Source organism: Lagenorhynchus albirostris, chromosome 2 (assembly GCF_949774975.1).
Source record: "Lagenorhynchus albirostris chromosome 2, mLagAlb1.1, whole genome shotgun sequence".
Lineage (NCBI taxonomy): Eukaryota > Metazoa > Chordata > Mammalia > Artiodactyla > Delphinidae > Lagenorhynchus > Lagenorhynchus albirostris.
The window spans coordinates 112,335,891-112,358,793 of NC_083096.1; the positions used below are offsets into that span (position 1 = coordinate 112,335,891).

Sequence of the window (22,903 nt, forward strand, 5' to 3'; positions counted from 1 at the left end):
CATCATCTTTAAGGGGTTAAAATTTTTAGTGTTTGTTCCAGCAGCTCATCTCACATAACTTTATGCCATACATTTGCAAGACTGTTAGAGAATTAAAGGTAAGTTGCAAATTTGTTCTTTTAAGGTCAGGAGGAGGCTGCTAATACTACTAGTTTCTATTGATTAGTTATTTACAGGGTTAACTTTGTTTTCTAATGAACTACTTTGTGGGGTATTACCATTACACCTAGAAGTTATTTACTTCATAACACATGGCTCTCCTAGTAAGGATAGTAAAGACTAGGTATATAAGAATTCCATTACAAGATGGAAGAGAAAAATTTCAGAGCCCGAGGTACACTACAGTACAATGTAATGAGGTAAAGAAGTACCAAGGAAAAGGGAACCAAAGATTAGCATCAATAATTTGCAACTTTTGCTTTTAGTCCTTGGCAAAACACTTTGCTTTAAAAATTTCTACCCTTCTTGAAAGGCTTAAGGAAATGTTAAAACAGCCTAGAAACCTCACCCCCAAATATATGTATTTTCGGGAAACAGAATTAAAACTATGAAGATCAGTCTGATAGAAAACAGTGGGCTACACAGTATTTACCAAGCACTGTATTCCTCTCCAGCCCACATGTTCCATGAAAGTACAAACAGGAATGTTAGTTTGACTACTGATCCCAATTTCAACTATTAACAATTACCTAAAAATAAGAGAATTAAGCTTTAGGAAACTTGAATTTATAAACTCTTACCAAAATGACCTTTTATTTGCTACATAAATAGTGAGTGGCAATTCATGGCACTTGGTACTTTATCCAGACATGACAGAAGGCTTATGAAATCAGTAAATGCCATTTTGAAAAGGTTCTTCTTTCATAAATTCAAGATAGGCCTGTTCAGCACAATCCAATACTATCCCCTCAGTACTTTATAAATGGAATTTTCTTCTACTTGTATCCATTTCCCGGGGCTGAAAATTAGAAAAAACAACAACAACAAAAGTAAACAATCTGTAACAGTGCTATAAAAAAAGGACCTCTAGGTTTGTCTCTGAGACAGTTTAAGTCTTTAGCTCTAATATAAAAAGTATTGGAAATTACTGCTCCAATATGTGTGTGTATAATATAAAATTTTAGTCATACTTAGGTGAAATATTTCTTATTAGGTTGAAAAATTATGTTTTAAAGTATTAAAGTTTTCATTTATAATTTAAAATGATCTCCAAACCTCTATAAAACCTTCTATAAAATAATTTTAACTTTAATGTAACTTCTATATAACTTTTATAAAATAATTTTCAAGCATGCTGCAGAATCATTATAACACAGGCTCATAAACAGACTGCTGGCCCACTCCCTAAGTTACTGATTCAGCAGGTCTGTAGCCCAACAGTCTGCCTTCGTAACAGGTTCTTAGGTGATGCTACTGGTCCCACTTTGGGAACCACTGATCTTTAGGGATATTTCAGATGAACCAGAGTTAATCTCTAGACCAGAACACTGTATCAGAGATTGATTATTGCTAGCTCCTGGGAAGAAATTCAGAAGCCTAACTTAAGGTATAAACACCCAAAGCTTAAAGTATGTCGTTTTATTCTCATTCCATCCTTTTAAAATTATCTAAATGGCTTTTCATAGAGTAAGCACATACCTTATGTACCCATTCATATTCTCCATATTTAGAATCAAAGGTTCCTTTCTGAAGAGATCTTAATTTTAAGGTAAAACGTGGTCCAAGTTCCTGAATTCCCACTTTCTTTTCACTCTTGAATATGTATCTTCAAAGATAAAATAGAGTTAAGGAAATTAGTGTGAATGAACCCAAACTGTTATTTCTTTAATATGACAGTTTGAAAGATAATTTCTCATCTACAATACTTGTCAGAATACATTAGAAAACAGGTTTGTGTGTAAAATGTATTTCATCATTGAAGTCCAAGGAGTTTCTCACCTGTGAAATCTGAAGAAGATATAATCCCGTTGATTGTGGAATGTGGCAACCTGCCTTCCAATGAATTGAGGATTATGGGGAAAGAGAGATGCAAACATACGTCCAACAGAATGACCCAGCCGTGTTGTAAAATTGTTTAAAATTATTTCAGGTATGTGTTCTGTGGGGTCCTTGCCTCTTCTCTAGAAAAATGATGAAAAGTCACAATAACGATCTCACTGCAATTTCAGGTTTTCGAATTTACATGACATTGAAACATTTTAGTTATCTTAATGGCTTAATCAAACCCATGAAATAAGATTTATCTAAAATTATTTAATATGCAGTGAATGCACCAAAAGAAAGTTCTACTAAAAAGTGACATGTTTCATAGTAACGAAGGCTATTGCTTGTCTGCCATAACTCAATTATAATCTCACAAGAAAACGGTCAGTACACAAAAGTATCCCTTTAACCAGAAGAGCAAATATCATTATTAAAATCAGTTAGATCTATATAGGTTATAGTATTTACTGATCAAATACTGTGAGAAGACCAATGCCAATCAAGGAATGCATAAAACTTACCTTAATTTCTTTACGCAGACGAACACTGCTCATTTTAAAATGAGCAGTTGGGCCATTTGGCAAGTGACTCAGAATTAATCCATCTGTTCACAAAGCTAAGAACACATTTAGATTACATTCTGTAATCTAAGTTTTAAATTGTTTAAATAACTAGTTCTTTGTATGCCCAAAGCCTCCTAAAATCTGTAGCTAGGTAAATAGGTGGGTGCATGTATTCCTCTGGCTTAACAGATTTTCTTACCATACCCAAAACTCAAGACAGAGAAGTCAACCTAAATCTTTCAGAAAAATAAACTAACCTATAGCAGTCCTACTTTTTCTCTTCACAGTATGGTAAATAGCTATAGGGTATGTTCAGCATTCAACTGAAGTAGGTGAAAAGAGCTAAAATCCACTACTATAATACTCTAAAAGGATGAGATTCTAGCATAATTGTAGCATTGCAAATGGAATATAAGTTTACCTCTATGTTCAGAGGCTTTATAACCCTTAAAAGGCACACTCTCATACATATATATGTATGTCTTACACATTTGTTAAGGTCAGGATATGCAGTTTTGAATATCATCCTACAAGACCAGAGACAAACTCTCTTCTGGAAATCAAGGTTATTAGTGTTCTCAAGAGACATGGTCTTAATTCTTGGGATTACTGTACCACAATTTAAAATCAACCTATTAATTAAACACTTACCCTACCACAAACAGAATTAGGCTAGACACTCTAAACTACACATGAAGTATAAGACAACTACCTACAATCAGCAGGATTAGCAGCCCAAGGGCTTTAAAAGTTTGGAATGCGGCTAAACTACACAACATACCCGAAGTCTTTGTAGCACAACTTGATTCTTTCAAATACTTAACCTTAAAAGGAGGTCAGAATTCAACTGTTTTTCTGCACACAATATGAGTTTTATAAAACAGATGTTGCCGTATTTAAAAGCCATCAACATGATGAATTGGGAGACTGGGACTGACATGTATACACTGATGTGTATAAAATGGATGACTAATAAGAACCTGCTGTATAAAAAAATAAAAATTCAAGATTAAAAAAAAAAGCCATCAACATTCTCCCATTCATCTACTGAAAAACTATGGTGGTTATTATCATCACCCTCCTCCTCCCATCAAATCCTATCTACTGCTTTTACCTTCCTAAATTCCTCACTTCTATAGCTTCCTCTTTACCCCAATTGTTACTGTCTTAATTGAGGTCCTTGAGATTTTCCACCCAGATTAGGAAAACAGTATTTTGCTTGGTTTGACCTCTCTCACCATTTCAAGTACATCTTCTAATATAGAATAAATCAAGTTGGATTCAGGCCTTGGTTCTACAGTTACTAAAGCTATGGGACTCGGCTTTGTCACTGTATCTGTACCATAGCTCCTCGTGTGCTATGTGAAAAACTGGATACTGTGAGAGTTTGACAGCTGTAGCTAATTTCAAACTACTCTCACCACAGACTCATCTATAGATTTAAGACATCGTCATAGCAGTCATACTGTGGCTCCAAACTACCTTTCTAACCTGTTGTCTCCCCATATTGCTTCCAAGCTGGTAGACACTGACACACTCTCTCACACACCACACACATTAATCCTATCATGTGATTTTTGCTCATTGTATTTCAAATATCTACAATATTTTACTCATCCATTAAGACCCACTTCAAATGCCACCTCTTTACAGTCAAAATTAAGCTCTAAATAGTCTCGATCTCACTGTTAACTTACTACAGCACTTGTCATTTGAGTTACAGTCATGTAAAATGCCTTTCTTCCCAACAAATCTATTAACTAATTTCTGACAGATACTAGTGCCTACTACATAGCAGATTATCAGTAAATGTCTGAATTCTTTCCTTCCCTTCAAGGACTCACCAAAAGTTCAACCTCATGAGGTACAGGCAAAAGTATTTCTGTATCATTTGCACATTGAAAAAATCATAAAATCTTGAGGGGGTAAAGAGAGGTAGAAGTCATTAGTTTCAACCTAAATCAAGGCTTGAATCCTTTCCAGAACATTCCCACTAAATTGTGGTTTGTGTCAAAAGAAACTACAGAATCCAGACGTATCAATTCCTAAGTACCTGCATTGTACAAAAGGCTTTATGTTATTGCTAATCTCTAACCCAAACCATGTAAAATAGGAGTCATACTGATTTTAGCAATGAGGAAGAGTCTGAGAAGGGTCAGGTAGATTCGACCCAAGTTTCAGTGCTACATGGCAGTAGATCACAACTGGGGTGGGGTTACACCTGAGCCCAAACTCTTGACTGGTAATTTCCATTTAGAAATGTATAGAGGCATTTTGTTACGATTGATACAAAGGCTAGGAATGTAAAACACCCTATAAGCTGCCAAAAGCAGAAAGACTTATCCTACCTCAAATTTCCATTTAGAAATAATGAATAGAGGAAGTCTGTCTCTCTCCAGAAAAAGCCTTCATGCTTCCCACTGCACCACAATTAATAAAATGCCTAGTACAGGCCAGGCACTATGCCTCTGAAACATAATACATTTAATGTGGTCCTTGTGGGAACCCCAAAGATAGGTATTATTTCCTACATTTAAAATATGAGGAAACTAAGAAACTTGACTAAATTCACAAAAATAGCAAGTAGTGAACTCTGAATTTGATATCACATCTGCCTGACCCAAAGCCACAAGGCTACTGGTAGGATAACAAAGTTCTTTTCTAGAATAAGTCAAAAATGTATACCACTATAAATTTCCACCATATGGCACACAGTAGCCCTTCCTACTGTCAATATATCTTTAGACAGCTGTCATGTTCCCACTTTCTTATTTCCAGGCTAGATATCTTCAATTCTTTCAACTTTTCTCCAAGTGCCATCATTAGGAGTCATGATTTGTTATTTGTGAGCCCACATCAAGTCTCTAGGAATCACCATTTCTATTAGGTGCTTACAAATTATTCTCCCTTTAATTCTACATTTTGGGGGGGGGGATCATGGCAAAGATTAGCCACTGTCCTTCCTCCATTTACCTGTCTCATATCTTCCTTAGAGCAACAGTCTCATTTACAAGTTTCTGCAGATACTCTTTGCCTTATCTTACAATCTCTTATCCAAGATGGACTTCCAGTCCGGCTTACCAACGTGCATTAGTCTGAAGATCATTCTATGTGATCAAGCAAATCAAGAGATTTGTTTTCCTAGTGTCTTTCACTGATACTCTGACATCAGCTGCATTACTAGATGTTAATCAGAAAAGAAAATGAAACATCTTTGAAATTATAAAAATTAACATCCAGGCAGGATTATACTTATAAAACTTCCAATCATGAGGACTTTTAGAAACTGCTGCATGATTCTGTATCCAAAAATTAAGTCTTGGGTAATTTTCCCTCAGTATCTGTGGGGGACTGGTTCTGGGACCCACCATGGAGGGCAGATCCAAAGATGCTCAAGTCCCTTATATAAATTGGCATAGTAGAGTAAGCCCTCCAACTTTCAATACAGTTGGTTGAATCCGCAGATGCAGAACCCGTGGACAGGGAGGGCAGACTGTATATATATATATATATATATATATATATATATGTTTATATGAATAGGAGTAAGCAGTTTCACATTTGGATTACTTAAGTAGCCTAATTATTTCCTTAAATCAGGTCTGTGTACTGATGGTACCTTAATTACCTGACGGTTAACTTACCCTCTAGGGTGTCCAATATGGTAAACAGAAAAATATTAATACATTTTGGGTAAAAAGACAACACAGTATTATAAAGTAAAGAGAATATAAGCTTTCTAAAGGCAAGAGATGGATAGAATGTTTATTGAATTGATAAATGCTTGCTTCTTAGCAAAGAGTTACTAGCAGGCTTGCTAGTAATGAAATGATGATGGGTTTTTAACTGCCAAAAATAGAGGAACACAGACCTTGCCACCTTATTTTGGGAGGGTAGTTTTAAAAAGGCAACAACTACCTTAAAACAAATCTCTTCTGGAATAGTTAAGTATTCAAGAGATTTTTGTTACTTTGTTACAGTAACTCCCGATCCGGCCAAATTATAAAATGACCAACAATATACCACAATACAAAGCTAGTTTTAGTCTTAAAAGTCTCTGAAAAGCAACCTGTACAAGTGGGTAAAGTCTTTAACTTACATTGAAAACAATAAAAGCCATAAAAATTATTTAGATTAAAAAAAACAGCTTGTAAACCATTATTTTTTAAAGTGTTCATTGATTTAAGAAAAAAAATGTTAACCTGGCAGCAGAGAAGTACTGTCCCTATTGTTTAACTCCTTAATTTTGACTCATTCAACTGGCCATCTTTAAAGTTACTGAGTTCACAGGCCGCCAGGAGATGAGTAAGTAAAACAACAGCAATGACAAAAAATCTAGGCATCCTTTATATGATCTCTTACCTCACAACAGGAAGAAACACCTAGGGTTTAGGGAACACATTCACCTCAGATCTGTGATTCATGGTAAAAGGATAGATTATTCTTGGCATCTGATATACTAGTTAATACATAATATGGGCCCAAATACCTACTTTAAAAAGGCAATCCTGTGAAACCACCTCTGGCACCATAAAATCTAGTCATATCAAATGACAGTTGCAGATGCCCAACTGCGTCAGCACCTTCACGCCTCTATCTTTCCAAATGGTTATTTCTGCAGTGGGTACTCTTCCTCTTCCTTACCTCATTCACCCATATCCACCTAGATGGGGTTTAAGCACTTTTTTCTATCAAGTACTTCCTCCCTGATATCCCCAGGGCAGATTTTTACCAGAGTTTGCACTGTATCCTGTATTTCTCTCTTAATTGTACTATCCACACTATATTTTTGTTTGTTTACATGTTTCTTTTCTCCTACTAGATTATGAATTCCCTGAAGCTGTCTCTTGTTTAGACAGGAAAACTTCCGTAAAAAAACAAAGGATACTTGGTATTTTACGATCTTCATTAATAACAATCAGGTCTGTGAAATCTCTTGAGATGCACTGTGGAATAATTTTTTTCAGAGCCAGTCCTCTTCTGTAATAAACATGTGAGTTTGGTATAACTGTGGAGAGCTGTTCACAGAGTCGTACTGTTCTCTATAAAACAAAATAACAAAAATCCTCAAAAGTGAAAAAAGAATACAAATCTGTATAGCACATATATATAAGCAAAGAAGTAATTATTATAAGATAGTGTTATTAAAAGAGAGCAAGGCTAGGGAAAGAGTGAAACCTAAACAATGTTTCATCCATCAAAGGCTGATCAGCCTAAAGCAGTGGTTCTCAACTAGGGACAATTTTGCCATCAAGAGATGTTTGGCAACATCTGGAAGCATTTCTGGTGGTTATGACTGGTGGTAGTATGGGGTTTGGCTGCTACGGATATCTAGTGCATAGAGGCCAGAGATGCTGCTAAACATCCTATAATGAACAGGACAATCTGCACAATAAAAAAATTATCCAGCCTAAAATACTAACAGTGCTGAGGCTGAGAAAGCCTATCCTGAAGAATCATGCTTAGTGAGCCTATATCACATCAGCATTACATTTTATTTAGCTTATTTACAGGCATAATCTAAGGCAATTACTAATAATTTAACTCTTCTGAACAGAGCTCTCTTAAATAATCTAAGTAATGCAAGAAAATTAAGAATTCAAGAGCTATACTAATTGATATGTTTACCCCATGAGGTCTATCTGATGTAGTGATGAGAATCTTGGGAGAAGTTTGTCTGTTGAAGTAAGAAGCAAATTCATCCGTAGCTTCATCATAAGCAACCTGAAAACAGAAAGAGAGATAATTTTACATCAAACATTCTACTGGGCCAGCATTTTAAAAGTAGTTACAGTAGGGATTCTATAACACTGACTACCTAGCTGACTGGTGATTTAAAGAGGGCCCAGGAGGGACTTAGGTTAATGGCAACGTGAAGAGGTTGGGTAATTTTCTATCTGAAGAATACTAATATAAAACTGGAAAAAAAAAACTGTCAAAAACAATTTCAAGACACACACTGAGATGCGTTTATTCTTGAAAAATGGATACATCTGTGGGCAAGAACATCAAGAATCTTGCCTAGAGCTATTCCATTTCCTCTATCAACCTTGTTGGTGAAAACAGTAACTTTACCAACTTCAGGACTGATAGTAGGCGACAACCAGCAATCCTGAATCCAGAGGTGGCGGACCAGATTCAAGGAGGGGCAGGTGTGAAGACGCTAGCTTTGCCAATCCAAGGTTACAGGCCCAGTTCAGGGTAGATGTGGGCCAGCCAAAAATTTAATGAGAGCTCTGGAAGTAAAAATCATAGAGGGACTGGCATAATCTCTCCCAAAATCCCTGACTGACAGCTAAACTACACATGAGAGAGACCTGAGAATCCAGTGCACCTAAAAGGCAAGGGAGACTTGAAAAATGGCTGCAACTCTGAATGCATTCCTCAATCCACACACAGCTCAGCTGGCAGAGGGTATGTATGTCTTAGGGGTTCATGGTGTCGCACCACAACCTCTACCCAAATCACTGGCTGACCATTAATCCACGCAAACACTGGGACAGTCCCTAGGGAGGCATGTTAAAAATAACAAACTGAGTAGTAACATAATGCTACTGTCAGACAGATTCCAATTTAAGTCCAGACAAGTTACTAAAACAAAAAGAATCAATAACCCTTAAAAAAACAAAAACAATCCAGTTATTGCAATGTTTTCTAAAATGTCCAATTTTCAACCAAAATATTAGATATACAAAGAAACAGAAAAGTATGACTTATAATCAGGAAAAGAGAAGTCAATAAAAACTGAGTGGGCCCAGATGTTGAATTTAGTGAAAATTTCAAAGCAGCTGTAACAGATATATTCAAGGAATTAAGGAAAAATACAGGCTTAATAGCAGATCTAAGATACAGAATAATCAATAAACTTGAAAATAGATTAATAAGTATCCAATCCGAAGAATGGAGAACACAATCATAGCAAAAGGAGCAAAGCTGCAGAAACTTTTAGAACACTCATAACCATTTCAACAGTGTGTGTGAAAAGGAAGTCCCCGAAGGAGAGATGAGGGCAGAAAAAAATTTTCAAAGAAATAAAGGATGAAAAACTCTAACTTAAGGTCCAAACTCAGAAAACCTTAAGTAGAATAAAAAGAAAGAACAACACCTAAACACATCAGTGTCAAACTGGTAAAAGCCAAAAAATGAAAATTTTGAAAGAAGAAAAAAATAAATCACATACATGGGAACAATGATTATTAATGGCTGCTTTCTCAAGAGAAATAATGAAGGTCAAAATGCAATGGAACAAGTTCAAAGTACCAGAAGAAAAAAAAAGTCAACCAAGGATTCTATATCCCACAAAATTCTTTCAAAAATGAAGGCAAAATAAGCACACTTTCAGATAAACAAAAGCTGAGATAATTAGCTATCAGACCTGCTATAAAAACAAAGGCTTAAGAAAGTCCTAGAAGCTGAAAGAGAATGATACCAGATGGTAACTGATCCACAAGCAGGAAAGAAGAGCACTGTAAATAGGTAATGATGAAGGTAAACATAAAAGACTCTGTGGGTGTGTTGTGTGTGTATGCTCTTAATTTCTTTAAAAAAAACAGGATGTTTAAAGCAGTAATTACAACACTGGGTTTATAACATAGACAGATGTAATATATAACAACGTGTGCTGACAATAATAGCATGAGTAAGAGTGGAGGGTCATGAAGCTATACTGGTGCAAACTTGCTGTATTTTACCAGAATCGTGTCAGTATTTATTTGAAGTAGATTGTGATAAATCATTCTTCAGAATAGATCTTATTTATGCTAGGACATAAATGCTAGGACATTTCTTTAATTGCAAAGGACTGAAATCAAACAAAATATGTCCCAAACCACAATAAAATTGAATTAGAAATCAACAGCAGAAAGGAATCTGGGAAATCCTCAAATATTTGGAAATTAAACAGGACACTTTTTGAAAATCATAAGCCAAAGAAGAAATCACAAGAGAAATTAGAAAATATCTTGAACAGAATGAAAATGAAAACACAACAAGCATACCAAAATGTATGGGATGTGGCTAAAGCAGTGCTTAGGGGAAAACCAGAGCTTTATATGCTTATACTAGGAAAAAAGTATAAAATCAATAATCTAAGCTTCCATCTTAGGAAGCTAGAAAAAGAAGAGCAAATGGAAGAGCTTTCATTTGCTCTTCCAGGTAAGCAGAAGGAAAGAAATAACAAGGATCGGGGAAAACTAATGAAATAAAAAAATATAGCAAACAAGAAGAAATCATCTTTCATTAAAAGAGGTACTCAGATTTAAACAATAATGAAAGAAATGCATCTTAAAACTTGGGGGCTATAGCAAAAGTGAATTTTATCACCTTAGTTGCTCATAATAAAAAAGATGAAAATACGCTAATCAAAAAAATAAAAACAATAAACTCAAAGTGTAAAAGAAATAAAGGTATGAGGAGATATAAATGAATTAGAAAACAAAGATTCAATAGAGAAGATTAAAGAAAACAGTAGTTTGAAAAGAAAAACAAAACAGATACACCTCTGGTGAAAAGCCCAAATAAATAAAATTAGGAATGAAAATAGGACATTACTGTAGTCTCACTCATGAACACACATGTACATGTTCTAAACAAAGTATTAAAAAACCAAAACAATATGTTAAGATAAAACATCTTTTTTTTTTAAACATCTTTATTGGAGTATAATTGCTTCACAATGGTGTGTTAGTTTCTGCTTTATAACAAAGTGAATCAGTTATACATATACATATGTCCCCATATCTCTTCCCTCTTGCATCTCCCTCCCTCCCACCCTCCCTATCCCACTCCTCTAGGTGGTCACAAAGCACCGAGCTGATCTCCCTGTGCTATGCGGCTGCTTCCCACTAGCTATCTATTTTATGTTTGGTTGTGTATACATGTCCATGCCACTCTCTCACTTTGTCCCAGCTTACCCTTCCCCCTCCCCGTATCCTCAAGTCCATTCTCTAGTAGGCCTGTGTCATCTTAACTAAATTGTATTTATCCCATGAATACAAGAGGTTTAAGATTAGAAAATCTATTTCGTTTACTACATTAGTGCAATAAAGGAGAAAACTGCACATTCATCTCAATATCTGCAGAAAAAGTGCATAAATTATCTTAATATTTGCAGGAAAAGCATCTAACTTTCTACATTCCTTCATTAAAAAAAAATCCAGCAAAAAAAGAATGGAATTTCCATAACTCATAAGGAGAATCTACCATTAATGACACAAACATTAATAATGATACACGAAGTATTCTCTTTAAAATCAGTAACATGGCACAGATGCTAATATTGCTTTTTCTATTTATTTGACATGCTGGAGGTTCTAAGTAAGAACGAAAGAAACTGTTAATGGATTGAAAGTAATTAACAAAAACTTATTTGCAGAAAGGATTAAACATGAAATGAAAACAACATTCAGACAAATTATTAGAAATGAATTTAGGTAAACTACTTGTTAGAAGATCATGATCCAAAAATCAATTGCAGGGACTTCCCTGGGCGCAGTGGTTAAGAATCCGCCTGCCAATGCAGGGGACATAGGTTCGATCCCTGGTCCAGGAAGATCCCGCATGCCGTGGAGCAACTAAACTCGTGCACCACAACTACTGAGCCTGCACTCTGGAGCCTACAAGCCACAACTACTGAGCCTGCGTGCCACAACTACTGAAGCCTGCAGGCCTAGAACCTGTGCTCCGCAGAAAGAGAAGCCACCGCGATGAGAAGCCTGTGCACCACAACGAAGAGTAGCCTCTGCTTGCAGCAACTAGAGAAAGCCCATGCGCAGCAACTAGAGAAAGCCCATACGCAGCAACGAAGACCCAACGGAGCCAAATATAGATAGATAGATGTTTTAAAAAATGTATTAAAAAAATCAACTGCATTTTTGTAAATCAGCAATTTAAACAGTTTTCAAAGAGATGTGCTTTACACTAATAAGAAAAAATGTAAGATACCCAGGAATAGCTCTAACAAGATTCACGTGTACAACCTGTATTAAGAAAACAATGAAATTCACTGAAATACATTTTCAGTATTTAAATAAGACCTAATTAAGCAATATATATATATATCCTCAAACTGATCTGATTTAGTACAATTTATAATTTTATATGGAAGACCAAAGGTCCAGGAAGAGAACACTCCTGAACAGAGGGATTTGAGAATGGTAATGGGGAGGGGCATCTTGCCCTAACAGGTATCAAAACTTATCATGAAGCTAAATAATTAAGAAAGTAAAGAACTGATCCAGCAACAAACTACCAAAAAAACAGCCCAGAAAAAGACTAAGCATATACGGATACCTAATATATGACACAGCATTACAATTTACTATGGGAAAAGGTTGTACTGCTCCAAAAATGGTGCTGGGGAAACTGGTTACATATGAGGGGGAAGGAGGGAGCAGTGGAAGAGAGAAGCTGGTTTCCTTTCTCACACCAAACAGAGAAATTCATTCCTGATAATTAAGTACATAAATATGAAAAGTAGCTCTCCAGTTCTTTTAGGGAAAAAAATATGATATCATATGATTACAGGATAGAGACAGATTTCTTAAAGATGACAAAACAGCATTCACCACAAAAACAAAAAAAATTAAACCCAACTATATTAAGGACTTTTGTTCATCAGAAGACACCAAAGAAGAAAGTAAAAAGAGAATCCACAAACTGGAAGATACTTGTAATACATGTAAAGGATTAGTAGAAATTAGAGAAATTCTACAAATCAGTAAAATACACTACAGGATAGAAAATAGGGCAAAAGACATGAGCTGGCATATCTCTACCAAAACCACAGTACATGCACAAAAAGATGCTCAACCACGTTAGGAATCAGGGAAGAGCAAACTCAAGCCACAATGAGATAGCCCTTTATCACTAACCTGAATATACCAAGCAATGGTCAGAACGTGGATGACCAGGAATATTGCTCTTACACCATGGGAGTGCAAAATGATACAACCACTACTTTGGAAAACATTTTGGCACTTTCATGTAAAGTTGAACATTTATACACCCCATGACCTAACAAATTCTCCCCTATGTAAATATTTAGGGAAACTTTTACATTACATGTTTTTGATCCCCAATTTATCTCCAGCCAAGGCCTGTTCCATACCTTGTCAATGATAATTCCATCATTCTATACTTCTAATTGCTCAGGCTAAAAACCTCAATGCCATCTTTGAATCCTCTTTCTCTAACACCTCATATCAAGAAATTCTTAGTGGCTCTAATATCAAAATACACCAAGGCCAAAAACTCAAACCTCAGAATCAGACTGATTCTCAACATTCACTGTAACCACTGTGGTCCCAATCATCATCATCACCACCACCACCATCATTATCATCATCTCTTTCCTGGATTAGCTTCCGAACTAGTCTGTTTACCTCTCTGACTGCTATCTCAGTAAAGCAACCAATTACTTAAAAAAATTAAATACAATCACATCATTCCCCTGTTCAAAATCATCCAATGGCTCCTCATTTCACTAAGTATAAAAGCCAAAGTCCTCACAATGGCCAGCAAAGTCACTGATCTGGCCTCTTCCCTTCCCCGTATTTTCCTGGCACCTCTTCTACCACCCTCCCTCTTGCTCACTTAATTTCAGCATACTGGCTTCCTTACTGATTCTCAAAAATAAACTAAGCATGTTCCTGCCTTAGAGCTTTTGCGCTGGCCATGTCCCCTTATCCTGGATTATCTTCTGCCCAAAGATGGCTGATTTCTTCACATCCTTCAAGTCTTTGCTAAAAGGTCATCTCCTCAATGAAGCCTACCCTAACCATTGTATAAAAATTGTAACCCTAACCAACAGAAAAATGGGCAAGAGACATGAACAAACAATTGATTAGAAAGAAAGGAAGAAAACGTGAAACGATGTCCAACCTCATTCATAACAAAAGAACAGCAAATTAAAACTACATGGAAATACAATTTCTCACCTATCAGACTGGAAAAAATTATTTGTAATTGCAAAATCTTGAGTGAGAGTTTAAAGAGTAACATATATTTATTTATATAATCTCAAAGTATCTCCCTCCCAAAATATTTATTAAATTCAAAGGGGAAAATAGTACTTATAGTGGAGAAACCTGACAGACACCACTTTAATCATGTGATGAAAGTTAATATAACCAGTAATGGGAAAATCAACAATATGTGACTCCTGCTAAGAGCACTGAAAAGAACATAATGTCACAACTGTGGTACTCCTGTCAAAAGTACATAAGCTGAATATAATCATGAGCAAACACCAAACTCATATTAAGTGGCATTCTACAAGTATACCTGGTCTGTACTCTTCAAAAATGTCAATGTCATTAAAAGCAAATTCTGCGGAACTGTTCCAAACTAAAGGAGGTTAGAGTCATTGTAATGGGATGAAATGCAAGAACTGGGATTTTTCTTTTATGAAAAATGACATCATTGTGACATCTGAGTAAGCTGTACAGATCAGATAATAATGTATATCAATGTTAATTATCTAATTATGGAAACTGTACACTGTGCTTATTAAAAAAAGTTTATAGGTAAAACACACTAAGCATGTATGAGTAAAGGGGCTTATATCTGCCACTTACTCTCAAGCATTTCAGAGAGAACATAAATGAAAATGAAGTGTGATACAATTTAACATTTAGGAAATCCAGGTGAAGTGTATACATGAATTCTTACTTTTCTATTAAGTCTGAAATTATGCCGCAATAAATAAAATGCAGGCACACACACACACACAGATACTCTCTCTCATGCACCCCCCCTTTTTGTAAAATTGCAAACTCGCTCTACACCAAGTTGTCCTGAATCTCCTTTACCCTATTTAATTTTAGTAACCTACCATCTGCTAACCTATGGTAATTTATTTTATTATGTTCATTGTTTGTCTCTCTTCCTAGAAAGTAAGCTCTGGGTGGGCAGAAATTTTGTGTGTATATGTGTATTTTGTGCACTGATGAATCCCATGTCCCTAAAACAGATCTCCATACATAGCAGGCAATCAAGAAGCATTTGCTGGAAAACTGACTGACAAACTGAATGGCTATACCAGGAAATATGTGAAAGAATGTTGGTAACAGCATTGTTTGAAAGCAAATAAATATAACAAAAACAAGTTTCCCGTACACAAATCAAAGAATACATATATATACAAAGTTTTAAAACCTTGATTCTCTCACTGTACTGTTGCAAACTATTTAAAGGGAAAATGTGAAAAGTGGAAGGTTATCTTGAAACCAAGAGTTTTATGAGGACACAAAAATACCATCAAATGTTATCCTTAGGTGTCAAAATGTATAACAAATACTACAAAAATCTATAGTATGAGGAATGCTTTTCAAATGACATTAAAAAACACTGGAACTATTATAGAGATTAAATGACAAATAAGTTTACCTAGGCATAAAATACAATATCTTTCTAGAAAATAAATAATTACTCCCTTTTTCTACAGCATTGTTGGGAAACTCAATTATAAAATAATCTACAATAAATAATGATAATATGCCAACATTACAGTTGAATCAGTCCATTACACATCTTCACCAGTTAGTACTTTAATTTAAACATTGACATACGAATAGACAATTTATCAAGTGTGGTCATCCAAATTCATTTAAGACTTCTAACATTACCTCTTCATCATTAGGGTCTACTGTGGTTTCATCATACACTCGCTGGTTGTCAATGGTCTTCGGTATAGGCTTTGGTGGAGCCTAAATAAAAGAAAAAGGGTTAAGTCTTAGGAGCATTTTACATTAATAATTTTGCATTATGATTGGGGAAGAATAACAGAAATCTGCAAATAATACAAAAACTCAATCTGTTCCTCATTTCAACCCACTGCTACATCAATCCTAATAACAATATTGAGTAAGAGGCTTTTTAATTCTCTGAGCAGACACATGCACATACTGGAAGAACTGCTGACACTAAATAAAATGGCTTAAAACCAGGCAGAAGTAGCAGAGAGAAGAAACTGGAATCAAAATAATTATTCATGAAAAAGAAAAATATCAAATGGGAAAAAATTACAAAGGTACATATATATATAGCTTTGTTTCAATACTTTCAGAAAGCTATTCAGAAATATATAAGAAAAGCTATAAATCTGTTTCCATCTACTGAACTAGTAATTCTAGTTTGGGGGATTTATGGTAAGGAATGAAACGGGGGAGCAATTTATACAAAGAAATATGTATTATCGCTATGGTTAGTAGAAATGAACAGTAAATAGGGCAGATGTCCAACAACAGGATAATGACTACAGCATTTCCAGCATAATGGAATACCATGAGAATCAGTAATCATGCACAATATTGTTTGCTTAGACCAAAATATTGTGTAAATGAAATTTTAAGGAGCAAGAACACAGAACTGTAACCATATACTGACTAAAACTAATCCAAAATATATGTACACTAACAGAGATGAATATGAACTGACAAACTAGGATTTTTTTATTATTCTATGAAATGAATATTAAATTTGAAGCAATTTTTTTAAAAGAGGCAGGTCTAGGAAGTCATCTTTCAATCCAAAAACAAGAAAGGTGATGTTTTCAAATGGTGATCAGCATATTAATTTGCTATAACTGACTGATTATTGAGAGTTTAAAAAAGACTAACATTGCTTGATAGGATTTCGCAGGTCAAAACAGTCTAACATTGGCAACTTCCTGTGATTTAACCTAATACTATAAATAGAATTCATGAAGAAGAAGCGTTTAGTTTGTGTGTATATATATATACATATATATAGTCTATTATTTTTCACTTTCTCAAAAATGCTTATCATTTCTTGGTCCCTCATCTTAAGAGATGGGAGGGGGGAAAAGTCGAACATTTTTTAAATTTTGCAAGTATAAATTGTAACCTTGAACTAACTATAAATAAAATGAAACTAAAATGAAAATAACTTAGCTGTGCAATAATGCAGAAGTATTTAGTAGTTCTTTTAAAATTTTTCAATAGAAAGATTTCACTTTTTGTTAATATCACAAAAATAGCCAAATCCTTTCTTGATGCATTATCTCTTCTCTCTTCTTTGCCATAATCCACTCAGGTATCTCACCTTCCTCCCACTCCCCATTCTCACTCTTCACAGGTTCCTAACCTCAGAGTCAGCTCTCATTCTTACACGCCCCAACCCTACAACAGAAGAGGCTGTGCCCAGCCATTCCCCAGCCTTGCATAACAAAGTGCATCAAGTCAGAAGAGCTCCAGTTACAGGCCTAAAACGGGGATCTTCCCCATTCCCAGTCAGGGAGATGTGTCTCTGCCTCTCAAACACATAAAGTTAAGTAAAGTAAGCAAGTTGAAGTAGACACACCATTTTGAAATTTTGAAAACATGCAAAACACCACTACTGGGTTTACTGTTTAGGGACACAAACATAGTAAAGGTAATAAAGGAAGTGCATGGGAACAATAAAGAGCAATTTCATGAGCGCTTATCTTTTTTTTGTTTTTGGCCATGCTACATGTCAAGAGGGATCTAAGTTTGAAACCGGTGCCCCCTGCAGTGGAAGCGCGGTGTCTTAACCCTCTTAACCACTGGACCACCAGGGAAGTCCCAATGAGTGTTTCTTTGGAGGGGAAAGCAATCAGAAAAAAGTACACAAGAACTTGAACACTATCTACTAATGCAAAATTTCTTATGCTGAGTAAAGGATAGAAAGGGGTATGCTGCCTTATTTTTATATCATTTTATATATCCAAAATATTTCATAATAAATTTTAAAAGAAAATGATTCAATGTAAGTATCAGGGAGCACTCCTTAATACCAGACAGAAAGCAGAGGACTAAAAGTTTCATTTACCTTATCACCAAGAGCCTCTCTCTCTTTTTTAAGTTTTTTCTTAGCTGCCAACTTTTCCTAAAGGATTTGAAAAAGAAAAGAACAATATTGAGAAACCACCAGTTATATCACAAACACATACTGAAGTTACAAATTACTAATGCTATGAATATTTAAACTGAGCAATCTTATAACTGTATTAAAAGAAACATCCTGACTTAGATTTTCATAGCTGTATTGTAAACCAAATGAGCTAGCCAATCAATAAGATTTCTCAAAGATTCTGCTCCTTCAAAACACTAATCTAAATTGACAAGTTTAAATGTTTAAAATTTCACTAGCTTTATCTTTTACTATAAAACCTCAAATTAAGTGAAAGTGCAAAATGTACATCTAAACAAGTTAAATAGTTTTTGTTGTTTTGTTTTGCATTCCTTTGCAAGTTGCATCCTAAAGAAAACCGTGGCTATGCTGGTTGCTTGTCTTGAAAAGTACTAAAAATAAACGGTAATGAGAGAGGAGTTTTCAGGTTGTTTCCAATAAAACCATCACTAGTTACTCAAATATTTTATAAACAAAACATGCTTTTAAAATGATCAAAAACCGGCAAGATGTACCGTAAATCTGTAACTTCTGTCGACTTCTGAACAGAATGCCTGACACACAATATAAAATAGGGTTTTTTTTTCCCCCAGCGCCTGTAGACCCTCAATCCATCAGATCTCGGATTAGAAATTACAGTCCCAATAAGTCTTCTAGGACACCCTTCCCCCATACGTGCACACCAGAATGGGTTAGATGCCCCTTCTACATCCCCTCCATCCCCCAACTTCCACCCCAGGGGAGCGAAAGGGACATCGCGCACGCGCTCTGGCGCCTCCGCGCCTCATACCTTCCGCTGCTGCTGTTTCCACCGCGTGAACATTAAGTGTCGCCGCTGTTTGTTCTTAATCTCCGAAACGCTGAAGCCTGGAGGAAAGGCAGCCGCCTTCGAGGGTTGGACCCCACTTTCCGTCGTCCCATCCTCAGCGACTGCAGCCTCCTGAGGTTCTTCAGTAGCAGCTTTGCGTTTCAAGCCTTTGTTTCCGCTGCCGCCGCTCTTTTCCCCGGCCTTCGCCATGGTATTTTTGCTCCTTGTGGTCTGTACGGAAACGGAAGTAGCTTTCTCCTCCGACCCCCGTCTTTAAGCTATTACTTCCGGGGTCGGAAAGTTCTTAAAGGAAAATGTATAGTTTTGTGAGATCTAGCGGTTTAAGAAGGTGCTGAAATTTAGGCTTAAGGAGAGTTTAGGGAGCTTGCCCAGCCGTGTGAACAATGAAATGATGAGTTGGTGGAATCCGTTATTGAGCGTTTTGCGTGTGCCGACCCCCTAAAACCTAAGAACAAAACAATCTTATATAGAGAGAGAGTTTACATTCTACTAGAGACAAAAATGAGCTCCCAAATAATTAGTGTGGTAAGCTATTAATATTAAGTAGTGCACGGTGTGGAAAGAATAGAACAGTATAAAAGAAGATGAGGGGATAGAGGGGCAGATTACAACTCTTAAATAGGATTCTCAGAGTGGGCTTCATTATTGAGCAGAGATTTGAAGGCGGTAATGGGGCATACTATGCAGTTAACTGGGGGAAGATCTGATAATCTGAGAAAAGCTGTCCAGGCAAAGGAAACTTACAGCTCCAAGGCTCCTAGTCAGTAGCAAGCCAAGCTTGTTCAGGAAACACTGTGGAAGCCAGGAGTCAAATGAGAAAGGAGGAGAGTAAGTGCTGGCGGGAGTGGGGTGGGGGTTAGGGTGCCAGATTGTGTAGGGTTTTGTAAGGACTTTGGCTTTTATGTGACGTGAAGATTTCTTGGAGGATTTTGAGAAAAGGAATGGCGTGACCTGACACATTTTAAAAGCATCACTCAGACTCTTCTCTTGAGAAAGGACTGTAGGGGAGGGAAAGTGACAGGAGGGGCGAAATGAATGTCATGAACCAGGGTGGTTCTAGTGGAGGTGGTAAGAAGTGATCAGATTCTTCCTACGATTGAATAAAAGGCATGAGAGAAAGAGAAGAATCTTGGATGACTCCAAGATCTTTTAACCGAGTGACTGGAAGGATGGAGTTACCATCAATTGACATGGGAGAGACTTCATGTGGAGCAAGTTTGAAGGGTAAGATCAAGACTTCAGTAACGGAATGTTAAGCTTGAGATGCTTACTCGTCATCATGTTGTCAGGTAGTCAGTTGGGATGTGTGATTCTGCAGCAGGAGAGAGAGCTGTGGGCTAGAGAGCAGAACCAGGGAGTCATCAGCAAACGGATAGTATTTCAAACCATTATAATGAGTGTAGATAAAGAACTGAAAAATAGAAGAGGATGAAGGACTGAATCCTGGAGCAGTCCCATATGAAGAGCTGTAGAGAAAAGGAGGACCTAGTAAAGGAGAATGAGAAGGGAAAAACAAGAGAGTAGAGTGTCATGGAAGCCAAGTGAAGAAAGTGTTTCCCCAGTGGTTAAATTTTGCTGTATTTCTCATTTTAATTTTTTATGAAAATGCCCTCCAAACAGAATTCCTTTTGGTTTAGAGTCAGCACTTGATTTTCCAGAAATTGTCTTAATTTAAAGTTATATATTTCAATATTGACATTGGGTGTTTTGATAATCCAACATTTTGGTGTCTATACTGCGTTTTTCACCTTTTTAAGTTCTTTTAAACAGGACATTAAAAACATCAAAACTGTCTTTTAGAATAAGAGTCCCACCAAAACTTACTACCAAGCCACAACTGCAAAATTGTGATTAGAAGACAAACCTATCATGTTTAGATCCAAAACTGGATTTGAATTGTACAATACAATAGAAAGGAACAAATAGTGTTGAGCTAAAAAATCACTGACATACAGGTTTGGCTGCAATAATTTATAAAATATTATGCAGTTTATTTAAAGAGGAAAAATCAGATCAAAAGCAAGGAGTTGGAGGAGGAGGAGGAGGAGGAGGAGGAGAAGGGGCAGCAGGAGGAGACAAACCAACCTTTATATAAAAAACATAGACTGAAAAAAATATTTTGGAAGTCTCTTCTAGCCTTAATATTTTATCTCCCTACATATAATACATTCTTTCCTTATAAGAATACAAAATAATCCTGAACTAGATAACTGTCCTTAATTTATTCAGTGGTGCCCTACAAATGAGACCAAAAGCTGTTTATGGGCTTCCCTGGTGGCGCAGTGGTTGAGAGTCCGCCTGCCAATGCAGAGGACATGGGTTCGTGCCCCGGTCAGATCCCACGTGCCGCGGAGCGGCTGGGCCCGTGAGCCATGGCCGCTGAGCCTGCGCGTCCGGAGCCTGTGCTCGGCAACAGGAGAGGCCACAACAGTGAGAGGCCCGCGTACAGCAAAAAAAAAAAAAAAAAAAAAAAAAAAAAGGCTGCTTATAGAGACTGCCTTCATGACTTACTGGTAATAATAGTTGTGTGGATTGAATAAGACGATTTCTATGATCAGAATAAAATTCTTATCCGGAAGAAATCATAAAAGCATTGATCAATTCAGCAAATGTGTATTTAATGCTACTCAATAAATGAATAGGGTGAGTAAGTATGATGGAAACAGTGGGCTCTATATTCAGATCTGTGTTCAGATTTTGACTCAGATGCTATAAAATCTCAGTTAAATCACATAATCTCTGTGAGCCTCATTTTCTTCATCTGTAAACTCAGCTAATTATATTACCACATAGGTTGTTGAGATAATGTACATTAAAGAAATACACACACCCAATAAATGCTAACTAGCTATTTTTATTATGTCTAGATCTAGAGACTAAGCTAAACATTGTTGAGAAAGAAAGACATCATGTTTGCCCTCAAGTACCTTACAGTTCAGAAGAAGATAAAACACAATTCTAGTGTAAGTATTCAGTAGTGGTCAGTGTAGAGTGCTGCTTAATATGAGGTCCATTTCTTCCATTTGTTTTTTCTCAGTAACTGCTTCATTGTTCATTATTTTCAGGGCCCACTTCTAATAGAGTATACATTATTTTAAAATAAAACACTTATTTTTGATATTTAATAAATATCTTTTACTTGTTTTAGTTCTGACATTTGGGAGACCATGGAATACAACACTTGGACACCAGATGAGTTCAGTGATCTAAATAAATATATGACCTAAGATTCTGTTGAGAAAATTTGATCTGTATTTTACAATATGACTTAAGCTCTTTATATCACAGAAACCATTCCAAAAGTTCAAAATATTAATCCATTGCATGAGAAAAAGGAATATCAGTTTTAGGGATGGAAGATTTTTTATGTGCAATGTGGTATAACCCTTGGACAAACACAAAGAAATAAATTAACGCTTTCTGAGCTTGAATTATGCCATTCAGTTTGTTGTTCAGAATTGTTAAAAGAAAAACCAAAACAGAGGCCACATTTTGAATATACTTTTTGACCAAACACTCATAGTTAAATAACCAAAACTTAAACTATCCTGATTTCCCCAAAGTACTGACTCTGACCTAAAACAATCCTGATTTCCCCAAAGTACTGCCTCTGACCTAAAACACAAAAGCTTTCTTC

The 22,903-nt window shown here is 36.1% G+C and overlaps 1 protein-coding gene across 1 annotated transcript; it reads right to left on the bottom strand.

The window, feature by feature from the left end:
- Positions 1-725: 725 nt before the first annotated feature.
- Positions 726-19,480, bottom strand: RPF1 (ribosome production factor 1 homolog). The gene is made up of 9 exons (XM_060139653.1): positions 19,228-19,480; positions 18,357-18,413; positions 16,172-16,252; positions 8,175-8,270; positions 7,435-7,588; positions 2,505-2,587; positions 1,939-2,120; positions 1,639-1,765; positions 726-958 (listed from the first exon to the last, which is right to left on the bottom strand). Exons 1-9 carry the CDS (start codon positions 19,453-19,455, stop codon positions 917-919), a joined length of 1,050 nt encoding a protein of 349 aa, XP_059995636.1. The 5' UTR covers positions 19,456-19,480; the 3' UTR covers positions 726-916.
- Positions 19,481-22,903: the final 3,423 nt, after the last annotated feature.